The 13,458-nt window shown below is 36.0% G+C and overlaps 1 protein-coding gene across 4 annotated transcripts in view; it reads right to left on the reverse strand.

Annotated features, from left to right (window-relative positions):
- Nucleotides 1-13,458, reverse strand: part of PKP4 (plakophilin 4) — a gene marked incomplete at its 5' end in the record, with an annotated part of 192,032 nt that overhangs the window by 40,507 nt on the left and 138,067 nt on the right. For all 4 annotated transcript variants that reach the window (XM_080689592.1, XM_080689590.1, XM_080689591.1 and 1 more), the window contains 3 exons: nt 360-492; nt 6,916-7,132; nt 8,943-9,131. In XM_080689592.1, the coding sequence (XP_080545718.1) occupies nt 360-492; nt 6,916-7,132; nt 8,943-9,131 (539 nt within the window). The remainder of the gene's footprint in view (nt 1-359; nt 493-6,915; nt 7,133-8,942; nt 9,132-13,458) is intronic.

A 13,458-nucleotide genomic window follows, 5' to 3' on the forward strand; every position in this document is an offset into this window, starting at 1 on the left:
CCAGTTAAATTAATTTTTCTTCATGTTTTATAAATAATTAAATGAAGTGGACACAGAATTTGACAAGGCTGAAAGCACTCCAGGAAATATACTCATTTTAGCTTTTCCTTGGAGACAGTGAAATGCATAGTTAAGAATTAAGAGTATGTAGAATCAAAATATCCCTTAAAAAGGCATTCAGTAATTTCTTTTTTCTTTATTTTGGTAATGCTGGGGATTGAACCCAGGATCAAGTATACATATACACTCTACCACTGAGCTATATTCCCCGTCCCTGGTAATTTCTTAAATATGCAAGCATGTGACTGCTAAGAGGAAAACCAGTCTTCCCCGTGTCATGCCAGGCATGAGTACCGCACCTCCATCTTCACTTTGTTGTCGCCAAAGCACAGGTGCTGCAGGTAGGCTGCTGCATTTGCTTGGACGGACGGGAACTGGTGTTGCAGCATGTGAATGACTTCAGGCAACTCAGGATCGCGCCAGGCAAACTCCCTGCAAGAGAAAGATGTGGCTTCAGAAAGGAAGGCCCATGTGGCAGTAATGTACCGAACAAAACATCTGTAAGAGGGCAAAAGAGCTCAGCTGAGACAAAAACTGCAAGTTAGAATAATTCTAAAATATATGTATGTACGCAAGCCCCTCCCTCCCTCCCTCCCTCACCATGAACACATGCAGAGGCCAAGATGCTTATGATCCTAAAGAAATCATGACGTATAGATGTACAGAAAGAGATTCAGGGGAACAAAGGAAATTCTTTAATATGGGTAACTTTTCCACTGTAGTGTTCCTCCTCCTGATTCTAATTTTATGCCTTTCTACCTGTGTAAGAAACCTGCAGGTGCAAAGCGTAGGTAAACAACTACATTTTACTGAAGTGACATGCCACACCTGGAAAGAGGAAGGGCTGGTGGGAACGGACAGGCTGGCAGCCTACAAATCACAACGCTTCAGCACAGTGACTAGAGAACTTAATATTTATAGTGCTCTTGATCAGAAGATAGAAACTTAGACAATTATAAAAAAGGGAATATTTTAATATTTATTTATTTATTTATTTATTTATTTATTTATTTCTGTTTGCAGTACTGGGGATAGAACTCAGGGGCATTCTACCTCCTAGCTACACACCTAGCCCTATTTTTAATTCTTTATTTTGAAACAGGGTCTCATTGAGTTGCAAAGGGCATCACTAAGTAGCTAAGGCTGTCCTCTAATCGTGATCCTACTGTCTCAGCCTCCCAAATGCTGGGATTGGAAGCATGCACCACCACGCCCAGCTATCATTTAGTAATTCTATATCTAGAGAAAACCACTGAACTGTTGACATTTCCTGTCTTTTTTTGTATATGTGTGCAAACAAGCCTCTCTCTGTGTGTGTGTGTGTGTGTGTGTGTGTGTGTGTGTGTGTGTGTGTGTGTGGTACTGGGGATTGAACCTATAGACACTTTGAGCTATACTCCCAGCCATTTATTTATTTATTTATTTATTTATTTATTTATTTATTTATTATTTTTTCTTTTGAAACAGGGTCTTGCTAGGTTGCTGAGACTCTTGCTTGCTGCATTGCTGAGGCCAACCTCAAACCTGAGAGCCTTCTGTCTCAGCCTTCCAAGTACTGGGATTATAGGAGTGAGCCACTATGACTGGCTATGTATGGATATAAATTTTTCCCCCCCAGAAAACTGGATTATCATTAAATAGTCCTTAAGATGTCATGAACTTCTATTCTGTAGACACTATTTAAGGTATTCCATATATGTTTATTTATTATTATAGCAGCCTCAAAGATGTCAAAGCTGAAGCAGAAAGGCTCAGTAACTGGTCATACAGCTAAGTAACCGAAACAGCAACACCTGGACTGGGTTAGTCTGCCTTTAGAGTCTGTGCCCTCATCCACTGGGCTAAACAGTTTTTCTTGTAATGAGTATACAGCCATACTATGCATGCATTCTTTTATACTTGCTTATTTTGGATAACATCACATTGTCAGAATTTTCTGATGCCATCTAATGGCGTACTCTCTGGAATTCTTGTTACATGTAAATGATTCTTATAATATGTGAAGACCATGTTTCTAGACAATGGTTCACAGAACAACAAACATGCAGACTCTCAGTTGTGGGCAATATTCTTTGACATAAAAATAATCAGTATAAGAAATCTTGAAAATTAACAAGCAAGTGATAATTCTATTGCTCACTTTTTTGTTTGATTTTTTTACACATGGAATTGAACCCAGGGGCATTCTCTAAGACACACCACACCCCAAACCTTTTTATTTTTTAATTTTGAAACAGGTCTCACTAAGTTGCTGAGGCTGGCCTTGAACCTTAGACAGAGGTGAGATGGGGATTTCTGGTTCGGGGGTCAGGCTGGATGACACTATTATTAGTAGACATTAAGAATACAGCCAAATGCTAAGGGATGCAGCACAACACAGCAAAAAACAATGACAACACAGCATTTGTAGTTAGACTGCCTGGGTTTGTCTTGGGCCCTTCAATGATATTTTAAAAGTCAGCTAATTATTTGGAGTTATATGAAAAATTAGCAAATTATTTGATGTTTCAGATTTCCCATCTATTAAATAAGAGTAATAAAACTATTATTTCTACTTTCTATTGGTTGTGATAATAAAATGTGATGATATATACATAATCTTATATATTTAAATTTTATTTTAGTAAATATGATGTTTTATTAATGTTCATCATACTTGAAAAAAATTAGATTTTCTAAATAGGAGCATTCCCTGTAATACATTTCTTTTTAGGCACTGAAGCTATGGTAACCATTTATGATGAAAATCAGTCAAAAGCCTATTATGTAAATCTATGCTGTAATTAACAGAGTGCAAGGAGTGTGATTTAATGTTTCCTTGATGACTCACAATCATTACTAATACCCATTTTTGTCCTCTTTAAATGGCACAGGGATGGTCAAGATTTCCTGACATGTCTGCATGCCATGGGGCGTCAGACAACATGAACGGAAGCACCAGGCTAGAGCTGGGAAGGTAGGCTTGGCTGGCATCAACTCCAGCCTTGATTTAAGTTCTGCTGAAATCTGCCCTGGCAAGGTTGCTATCAATTTGTGTGCTGGCTGAATGGTGGCAATGCCCACTAGGATTTGCCTCATTAAAACCTAAGCCTAGACTTCTGTTTTCAACTGTGATAAGTAACAGGTACTGGATTTTGCCTTCACATTAAACAACTACAAAACTATGTGAGAAAACTGTTTTGAGGCCCTGGAAAATAGAAAAAACAAGGATGAAATCTTTAAGAGGAGGGAAATTCCCAAGGAAACCTGTATTTACTTGGCTTTCTGATGAGGGGCACATTCTAGACAATGAGCAGGGGGCTGAGGCCAAGTAATATGTGCTAGACTGGGTAAGCTGAGGGGAAGACATGGGAATTGGGTGGTGCCACAGTAGCTAGAATGTATAAGGCAGGTAGTGGAGAGGAGTCTGGGTCGGGGTCGCCACAGGTCCCTGGCTGAGCACCGGGCTGGGCTATGCAAGTGCAGGAACAGGTACTGGTCTGGCAGAAAGCCAGGCTGAATTGGCAAAAAATTCATACTGAACCTCGTTAATATGTACAATTAATATATGTTAATTATAAATAAAAACCAAGTAAGATTCAGATTCAAGTATTTGAAATAAAAAAATCACTGTATAGTTTTAACAACAAATTAAAGATTACAGAAGAATGCTAAGTTTGAAAAAAGATACAAAAATCAGAATAACAAAGATAAAAAAAAGATTTAAACAACAACAACAAACCAAACAAGATGGATATGGTAGTACACGCCTGTAATCCCAGCACTTGGGAAGCTAAGGCAGGAAAAACGCAGGTTCAAAGCCAGCCTCAGCAACTTTAGAGAAGCTCTTAGCAACTTAGAGAGAGACAGTTTCCAAATAAAAGATAAAAGGTTTAGGAGTATAGCTTGGAGGTAGAATGCCCCTGGATTCAATTCTTAACAACACAAAACCAAACAAACATAAAACAGAGTTTCATTAATTTGTGAAAAAAAAAGTGACTTAATATATTTAACTCGAGTTCCAGAAGGAGAAGAGTGAGGCACAAGAAAATGTAAAGAAATAATGGCTGAAAATGTCCCAGTTTTGGTTAAAAACATCAACCTGCATTTTAAGAATCTCAGTAATCTCTTACCCTAAGAAGGTTACATAAAAAGAGAACTATACTTAAGCTCATCAGAGTAAAACTGCTGAAAGCAAAAGAGAAAATCTGAAAAAAAGCCAGAGGGGAGACACGTTACATTATGAGGGTGACACAAATAACATATGATTTCTCATCAGAAACAACCAAGCTCAGAAGACCATGAGGAGCACTTTCTAAAGTACTGATGGAACACAAAACAAAACCCCATACTTGTAAATTCTCAATTTTATATCTAGCAAAAATATCCTTTACAAATGAGGGCACCAAGAGTTGTGTGCACTGATTTTCCTGACACTCTGTACTCCATCCAATATGAGGTAAAGTTAGAATGTGCCAAGTAAAAAATAATAAAATATTGGAAACAAATCAGTGTAGTGGTGCATGCCTGTAATCCAATACATAGGAGGCTGAGACAGAAGGATCAGAGTGTTCAGGCTAGAAATTAAAAGGGTTGTAGCTCGAAGAAATAGCTCAGAAGCAGAATGCCCAAGGCTGTAGTTGGCAATGCAGCTCAGAGGTAGACTGCTCCTGGGTTCAATCTCCAGTATCTACCCTCCCCCCTAAAAATACATGAAAGAAAAATATTTTTAGATAAAATGAAGTGACAGAATTTTTTGAAAGGAGATATGCAGCATGAGGAATAATAAAAGAAATTCTTTAGGCTGAAGGGAAATGAGATGAAAACTTGAATTTACAGGAAGAAGAGACTTCTAAATAGTAAATACAGGTGAATATAAAAGGCCATCATTTTCAGTATCCTTAATTCCTTTAAAAAACGCTATTTTCAGTAAAAATAACATCACATACATCATCAATTTTGTAATGTATGTAGAAGTAAAATATTTGAAGAAAAAATTCAAGGAAAGAGTATATGGAATTACATATTCTGCTGAATGTCAAAGATTGAGTGTTGCTCAAAAGGAGTATCCAGAATGCTGCCAGTTTTAAACCACTGCTGCTTCCCATAAGAAACACTTTCAAGTTACTCCTTTTAGAAGTATCATTTGTAATACTAATAAATTTGGCTTCTAAGTAGACAATTACAAAAAACAACCTCACAGGTTTTCTTTTAAATCTATCAGGTTAATTTTTATGTTGCACTAATGAGAAAGAAAGATTCATAAGTGAATGAAAGTATTACTTAAAAATGCTATTTTAAAAACTAAAAAATAATAGTTGTCATGAGCTTTTTATTTTGGTTTGAGTATTTGAACTTCAAATTCACCTGGATTCCAGGTTCAGCTGGAATAATGTATCTATTATTATAAGATAATCATTTATGCATCTTATAAAGTGCATTATCAGTGAAGTTTCACATAATCAAAGCTAGCCATAACACTTTTATGCATTAGACTATGAAATTATCATACCATGAATAGCTGAGGAGTATTATCATATATGAAATTTTTGTTTATATTCAATCAGCTCATATTAGAGGTCAAAACTGAAGTCTTCAGGGGCACACATTAAACTAAAAGCTCTACAATCATACTTCATTGCTTTTGTGGGTAGATGTTTATTTTCTCTGCAGGTCCAGCCAAGGGATGGTCTAAATTACCTATAATTCAAAACTCTTTTAGGAATTTCTGCATCTACTTAGGTGCCCTAGTCTTTTGTCATTGTTAAGAGTTAAAACAAATAATGAATGAGAATTCATAACAATTATATAGGAGGTCCTGTTAGACAACAGCATTTTCAAATCCTTAAAATGACAAAAAGCTGCAAATCAGTAATAGAATAACCAAATGTACATACAAACCTTCTGGGGTTTTAGGCATCAAAGTGAGCAGGTGATGTGGTTTTAGAGAATCAGTGGGCACCTTTAGTTATTTTGTTTTAATGACCAAGACCTCATTCATTTGAATTCATTCATTAGAATAATGGTAGGCTGCTAAAAATGAATTGATAATTTTAACAATTTTCCAGTGCAGCAACTATTTGTGGGCGAAGAGTGAACGAAATCTTGCAACATGCCTTAAAATAACACCAAAGCTGCTTAAAACTTATTAATAATTTCACTCTTTTAGAACAAAAGTTTTTAGTTTTGAAATATACTTATTTCTTGAATATCTTAAATGGCTTTCATTAAAGATGAGGCCAGTTTTTCAAAATCATTCAAGTACTAAATGATTGATACATACCTTAAAAATATCTACATGGCCAAACAAAAGAGGAAACATTATTTTCCAAACAAATTTTTTGCTTATGAGATATGAGAATTTCTTGTAAGCTTTTTTCTCCTAATCAGCAAAAAGCTTTCAAAGGACCTAGTTAATAAAACCTCCATATAGTATTGACCAATAGGATTCAATATGTACACAAACACTGGTCTCTCCCAGTTTAGAATAATATATGAATTTTCTAAGGCCTTTGTCCACTTAAGTCAGTCAGGATAAGGGAGAAGGGGTAAAGTGATACTTTAAAGTCTTTTCTTTAATTCTGACTAAGAGGCTATCCCAGGTAGTTGCCTGGCTAAAGTGTTTACATGATGAATGTTACTGATATTCCCACAGGCTGTGCACTCTAATTTATAATTAAAGCATGGAAAGAAGAAATCTATCTTCAAAAGCAAAGTAGCCTCAATGACATTATAGAGCTGGAATGCAACTGGAAGTATTAGAGATAAAGAATTGCTGATATTATAATAGACTTGACAACTTAAAAAGTCAGAATGGAAGAACTGTTTAACTCCTTCAATATGGCAGTACTCTGGGCCCTCCCAGCTGGAGCTTGCCTGGGGTCTTTCTGGATGCTATCTATTGATGGGGATCTTGTGGTACCATCATCAGCTGGTGCTGCATGCTGAAGCCTGTTATAATTGCACTCTTGTACTCGGTACTGTATTGGCCTGTAGGGTTCTGCGTAGGTAGCTGTTGTGTTCATAGCATAATTATTTCTTTGGTATGTAAGGGTACTTCGTTGACTGGATGTCCTTTGTAGATTTCCAACACCTATTAGGAAGACAACATTTTGAGAAACATTAGTATGTTCTCCACAAGGTCACCCTTTTAAAACTAAACATTTTTAATTTTTAAGGAGTAAATCTGGGCAATTATATAAATTGTTTACTTTTAGATTTTTCAAATCTAGCTCATTAGCACCAAAAATGGTACTTGAATTTTAAAATGTACACAACATTATGTCAATTTTAGTTTTATAAAAGAGAAATATGAAACATAAATCAGCTTATATATTGAGTTTTAATATGCTCATTAGGATTCAGTAACTTAAAACTCCAAAGAAAATATAAAAAAACCTTAGAAATAAATGATTAAATAGCAAAAATTTATGCTTTTATTTTAGTGATAAAAACAAGATCTTTATTAAATGTGTACATAACTGAAGCCATCAAACTTTTTAATACTTAGTATATACATGGTACTTATTTTGATATATATACTTAATTTCTACACCTGGGGATCTTGATAACATTAGAAAGTCTACTTCACAAGAAATATTGATATATCAAATTATTCTATAGCTCTTCCCATAAATTATTGCATTGTGTTATATATAAAAGAACTGTCCACTGTATTTAACATCTCTTTCCTAATTATTGTAGCAGGTATTGCTCCAATAATTGTATACCTATTTTTCTATTTCTTAATCTTGTTAAATTAATTTCTATTTATAACACATAATAACATGGGAAATATTTCTTCACTAACATCTATTAAAAAATAGTGCATTCTAGTCTGTTTTCAGCAAAGAACCAATACAAATAGAGTCTTCTCTCTCCTGGAATTCTGAGGGGTATGTCTTGTCTAGGTACATCCCTAAGGGGTTATCATTGCTAACTAGGGTTCTTCTGTGGGCATATTAATAAGTCTGTAAGACTTCATTTTTTTTTTTAAAGGAAGTTGCCCCATGAGACACCATGAACCAACCCTGTATCACAGTTGGGCAGCTCCCAGCACCTGGGCTACAGCTTCTGATGTACTGGTTGCCACAGTGTGGAATACATGTGAGGGTTGCAGTGCGTATGTGTGATGCCCTCGCTCCTGGTTTTCATAAACACTTCTAATTTCATTTGGTCTCAGTTTGAGTTCATCAAAAGGGACATCTTTTAACATTCTACACACATAAGTGTTCAGAGGAAATCCAATATCAAAATTATATTTTTATTATGGAAAAAAAATTCAGCTCTGCAAGCCATAGTGTTGAATGGAATGGGAGTATTTTCTTTAGAATTTGTTGAACAGGCAAATGAAAGCTTATAGAATGCTTGTGTTTTCTTTTCTGTCTCTGGAACATTACCAGTATAGTGATGGCAGCTATTATATTAAAAAAATAAAATATATTTTCACTATTAAAAATAAATAAATAAAAAGCTCAATGCTGAATACACTTAGGCTCCATACATGCTAAGTCAACAACATTAAGTCAGTCAGGTATGGATTTTCTAAACACTTGTTCCAGGCAACAAAAATCACTAATAGCTATTTCAGCAAAGGTTTTCCTTTCTGTATTTGATATACTCTATACAAGGAGAATCAGATTCAGAGTTTTACAATCTTATTCCTAAATTAACAACACAATCACCATGTTCATTGATTAGATTATATTAAGGTAGAAATATATCACCTATAAATAGGCACTAAATGAACTTCTGTTTTACTGTTTATTGATTTGCTATCAAAGCTGCTTATCTGACAACCAAATGGGAAATATAATTTCCTTCTAACAGAGAACCCAATGTTCATAAAATCCTTCTACTGTTCGGCTAGTGGAACAGGGAATCCAACTGAACAGACTGCTCACCTGAGCCTGTGCGGTACAATGCTGTCTGAGATCCTTGGAGCTCCACAGTACCGTGGTTTGGGCTGCGGTACACTGGGCTGTAATAGGTTCTCCCCTCATATATAGGAGTGATGTGCAAGTCAGGAGACACAGCTGAACGAAGGTCTTGCCCAAGCTGACTGTGTTGACTAGCATAGGAACTCCGTAAGCCTAGAAACAGAAAGATGCCATCAACTAAAAATTAAGAAAATCATGGTGGAACATAATCCCTAATTAAAATCCAAACTAAAGGGACCAAGTGTTGAATCTAAACTTCAAACATAGTATGTTTGACAAAAGAGGGATGCCAGGTATGAAAAGGACTCCATATTACTTTAAAAAATTTATCTTGGCAAAATAAAAGCAAATTTTCTACTAAAATATAAAAATATCTATTTTATGATGGTGACCTAATAAAAATGCTCCTTTACTATTATGATGTTTATATTTAAAATAATACACTTGTGTGCTACATAAGGATGCTTTGGTCAATGATAGACCACATATATGATGATGCTCCCATAAGATTATATTGCAGTCTTTGTGTAAATACACTAAATGTGTACACAACTACAAAATATATGGAAACATCTTTCAGAATATATCCTGTCATCAAGAGATGTATGGCTGTACAACAGTGGTTCATGCCCCACCCTTCTTGCCCACAGCCCTGCCCCATCTTATTCATGATCAACTCTTAGGAAGTCAGGCCCAACAAGTTTCATACTTCTATATCCCAATATCCAAGAATATGCTTATATATGTGTGTATTATAAAGGCTGATGCATAAGAACTATTTGGAAATATGTCTTTTTTAATTCAGATATAATTTTATAGGAAAATAATGGAAATTCTATGCTAAAATTGAATATTTTAAGTAAATTAATATAATTACTGACAAAATGTTATTTTGCTATGTTTTCACTGTCTTTCATTTCTTTAAAAAGCAAAAACAAAAATTGTTTTTATAGAAAGCCACATACCAGATTCTTGTTTACCCTATTTCCAGTATAAAGAAAATGTAAAGATTTGCATGAAGATGACCACCGAGTAAGGACTCTGAGGGGAGGTTGTCTTTAACTTGTCTCAGAGAGCTCTGAATTGAGGAGCATCCCACATCCCAGTCTATCATCATGGGAGGTGTGAACTAAACACATAGAAACTCAGTAATAACTACAAGGCTGCTTTTAAAATCAATGCTGAAGAAGGAAAAAAAGAAGCAACAAACTCATGAGCAAGCAGAGATGTGAGAACAATAGTGTGCATTGTGGACTGGCAGAAACTTTGGAAACTCCCAGAAATCTTATATCCTGCAACCTGAGGCCTATTTCACAGACACTGAGGACATCAGCAAAAGAATTGCACAGTCCTATGGGGACAGGAGAAAGAAGGAAGACCAAATCCATTATCATATGCCTACTCCTGTCCCACTGCATACCTGGCAGCACAGGTGAGAGCAAGAACCCCATGGAGGTGAGTGCAGACTCCTCACAGGGTAACAAAAAAAGGCCATAAACAAGGGGTGAGAATCCATGCAGACCATGGCTGCATGCTGTACATAAAACTCTGAAGAAAACACTATGCTTGGAAGCCACAGACAAACCTGGCCTTCTCTGTGAAGAGTACAGAGTCCTTGTGTTTTTTTGGGATGTACTCTATGCCTGGGGCCCAGTGCTCAGCACCCACATAGAGAGAAAGACACCGGGCAGGAGACCATAGCATTGGGGCTGTAGACTGATATCTATGTTACAGGCTTCTGAGCAAGCTAGAATATGCTTGGAAACCTACCAGAATAAGTGGACCTTAAATAGCTAAAAGCATCTTCACAGATCCAAGAGGACTGCAGAGGGCAAATGCAAGAGATTTTTATTGTTGTTGTTTCTTTTCTTTCCTTTTTTTTGTTCTACATATTTCTTTTTTTTTTTTTCCTACTGCTCTGTGCTCTGTACTTGTGTATCTGTAGTTTGTTTTACCCTTTTGCATGCTTTCTCTCTTTCCTCTCTCTTTTTTCTTGTGTTGCACGGGATCATGCCTAGGGCCCTAGTGAATACTGAATGAGTACCCTAGACTACCTCCCCACCCCAAGCTTCCAGGGTAGAAAAGCCTTCTCCCAGCAAGAAGCAGTCAGGGCAAGCCCCCCACCCCACCCCAATGCCTCTGCCCCAATCTGCATTCTCAGAAAAGTGGGAAACAGAGCAGACAGTGGAGCAGTCTTGAACCAGAACTTGGGAGCAGCTTCCATATTTCTTCTAAGCAAGCCTCAAACTAAGGAAAAAACAAACAAACAAATAAAATCTCAGCAAGGAAACAGCCAAAGCTATAATGGGAATTAACTCTTTTCCAACAAGGGAATTTTACCCATTCTTGCTTAAGCAATTCTTAAATTTTGGTTATATTTTTTTCCCCTCATTTTCTTTCCCTCTCTGCTTGCATGAGTACATATGAGAGACTGTCTGTTCTGTTCTGTTTTGTTTGTCTGACTCCTAGTGGACCTGTCAGCCAGTGCCTTATTTTATATCCATTTCCTACCACTATATCTAAATATTCAATGATGGTTACTAGAATTTTCCTTTATTTTCACTATTTTCATTCTTTACTATACATTATCTAAACACAATCAAACTCTTATTCTACTTGATTCTATTTTCTATATTACCCGATTATTGCATCCCTCACTCTATCCTCCTCACTCACCCTTTATCATTGATTATAATACAATTTACTTTACATATACCAGCTGACTCCTCTAAACCCCTACTGCTGAGGCTGGACTAGATTAGATAGGTGACCCAAAAGGAAGAACTGCCAGACACTAAGGACAAACTAATCACAGCTGATAGAGCCACCTAGTATCCCACAAATAGAAGTTTAAAAATGCACAGGACACAAACTGCTCTGCCCACACCTCAGAGACTACTCATTATTATAGAGGCAACAGACAGGTCCCTAGTCTTTAAAACCTGGACTATCAATGCCACCATTGCAGTAAGCAAACACAGTCCTCAAGTAACTGTAACCCATTACTGGCAATATAGAGGTAGAACAACAGATGGGTGATACAGGAAATAGACCTCAAACCCAGCATCATAGGATGAAAAATACTCAACAGAAAACTGAATACTGAGAGGGCAGAGGCCATTCACTTTTAAGGCACAGCTTGAGATAAATATTTACCTCTAGAATTAGATACATGAAGGGAGAGAGATTAGACATAGGAAACTCACAGAGTGAGAGAGATTCATCATAAGCAACAAGGATATAAATGTAAGAAACTTGAAATATAAGAAAAAGAACAAGGAAACAATGAGTCCACACAATCCTGCAACAACTAAAACCCAGCAACTCAAAGTTTCAGAAACTGCCAGAAGAAGTAGAAATGATCCAGGATTTTAGAAAAGAATTTCAAGAGAGCCTGAAAGAAACAAATCAACAAAGAATCTGATACTCTGAACAGGAATAAAAAAGCTCTGAAAAAAGTGAAGAATTCAATAAGTGAAATAAAAACATCAACACAAGTCATTATTTGTAGACCAGACCACAGGGAAAATAGAATCTCAATATTAAATCTCAATATTAAAAAATGATCATTCTGAAAATGAATGTATAATATATAAGTTAGAAAAATAAATTCAACAGCATGAGCTAGAAATCCAAGTGATTTGGGACAACTTTATAAGAGCAAGCCTAAGAATTATAGGCATAGAAAAGGGTCAAGAAGCTGAAAGTAAAGGAATCAATATCTTTTCAGATAAATAATATCAGAGAATTTCTGAAACATAGTAAGCGAGGTTGATACACAAGTTCAGGAAACATATAGAACCCCCATTACACACGATCAGAGAAAAGGTTCACCATGCCACATAATAATCAAAATCACTAATGTAGAGGCCAAGGAGAAAATCTTAAGTTCAACAAGAGTAAAAGACTGAGTGACATTCAGGCAAAACATTAAGAATCACTCAGACATCTCAAAACAAGTCATGAAAGCAAGGAAGGTCTGGAGTGACATATTACAAACTCTGAAAGAAAACAACTTCCAGTCAAGAATACTCTACCCAAAAAAGATATCTTACAAATATGATGGGGAAAAATATTTTTCATAACAAGCAGAAGCTGAAAGAATTAATGTCTTCCAAACCAGCCCTAGAGAAAATCCACAAGAGATAAATTACAAAGGAGAAATAAAAACCAAATGCCAGAACCAGAGAAAGGATGATGTAAAATGTAAAACCAAGCAAAGAAGAACAAACACTACCTCAAACAGAAGTTACAACTTAAAATGTTAGGATTTAAAAGAAATCTTTCAATAATCACACTGAATATCAATGGTCTCAAATTTTAAAAGACATAAGGTGGCAAAATGGATTAAAAACCAAGACCTGTCTATATGCTGTCTGCAAGAAACACATATCACAGGTAAAGGCAAACTAAAAGTAAAAGGCAGGAACAAAGTAAATCATGTTAATGGAAAGCAAAGACAAGTAGAGGTAGCAACTCT

Source organism: Muscardinus avellanarius (genome assembly GCF_963383645.1).
Source record: "Muscardinus avellanarius genome assembly, chromosome: 2".
NCBI lineage: Eukaryota > Metazoa > Chordata > Mammalia > Rodentia > Gliridae > Muscardinus > Muscardinus avellanarius.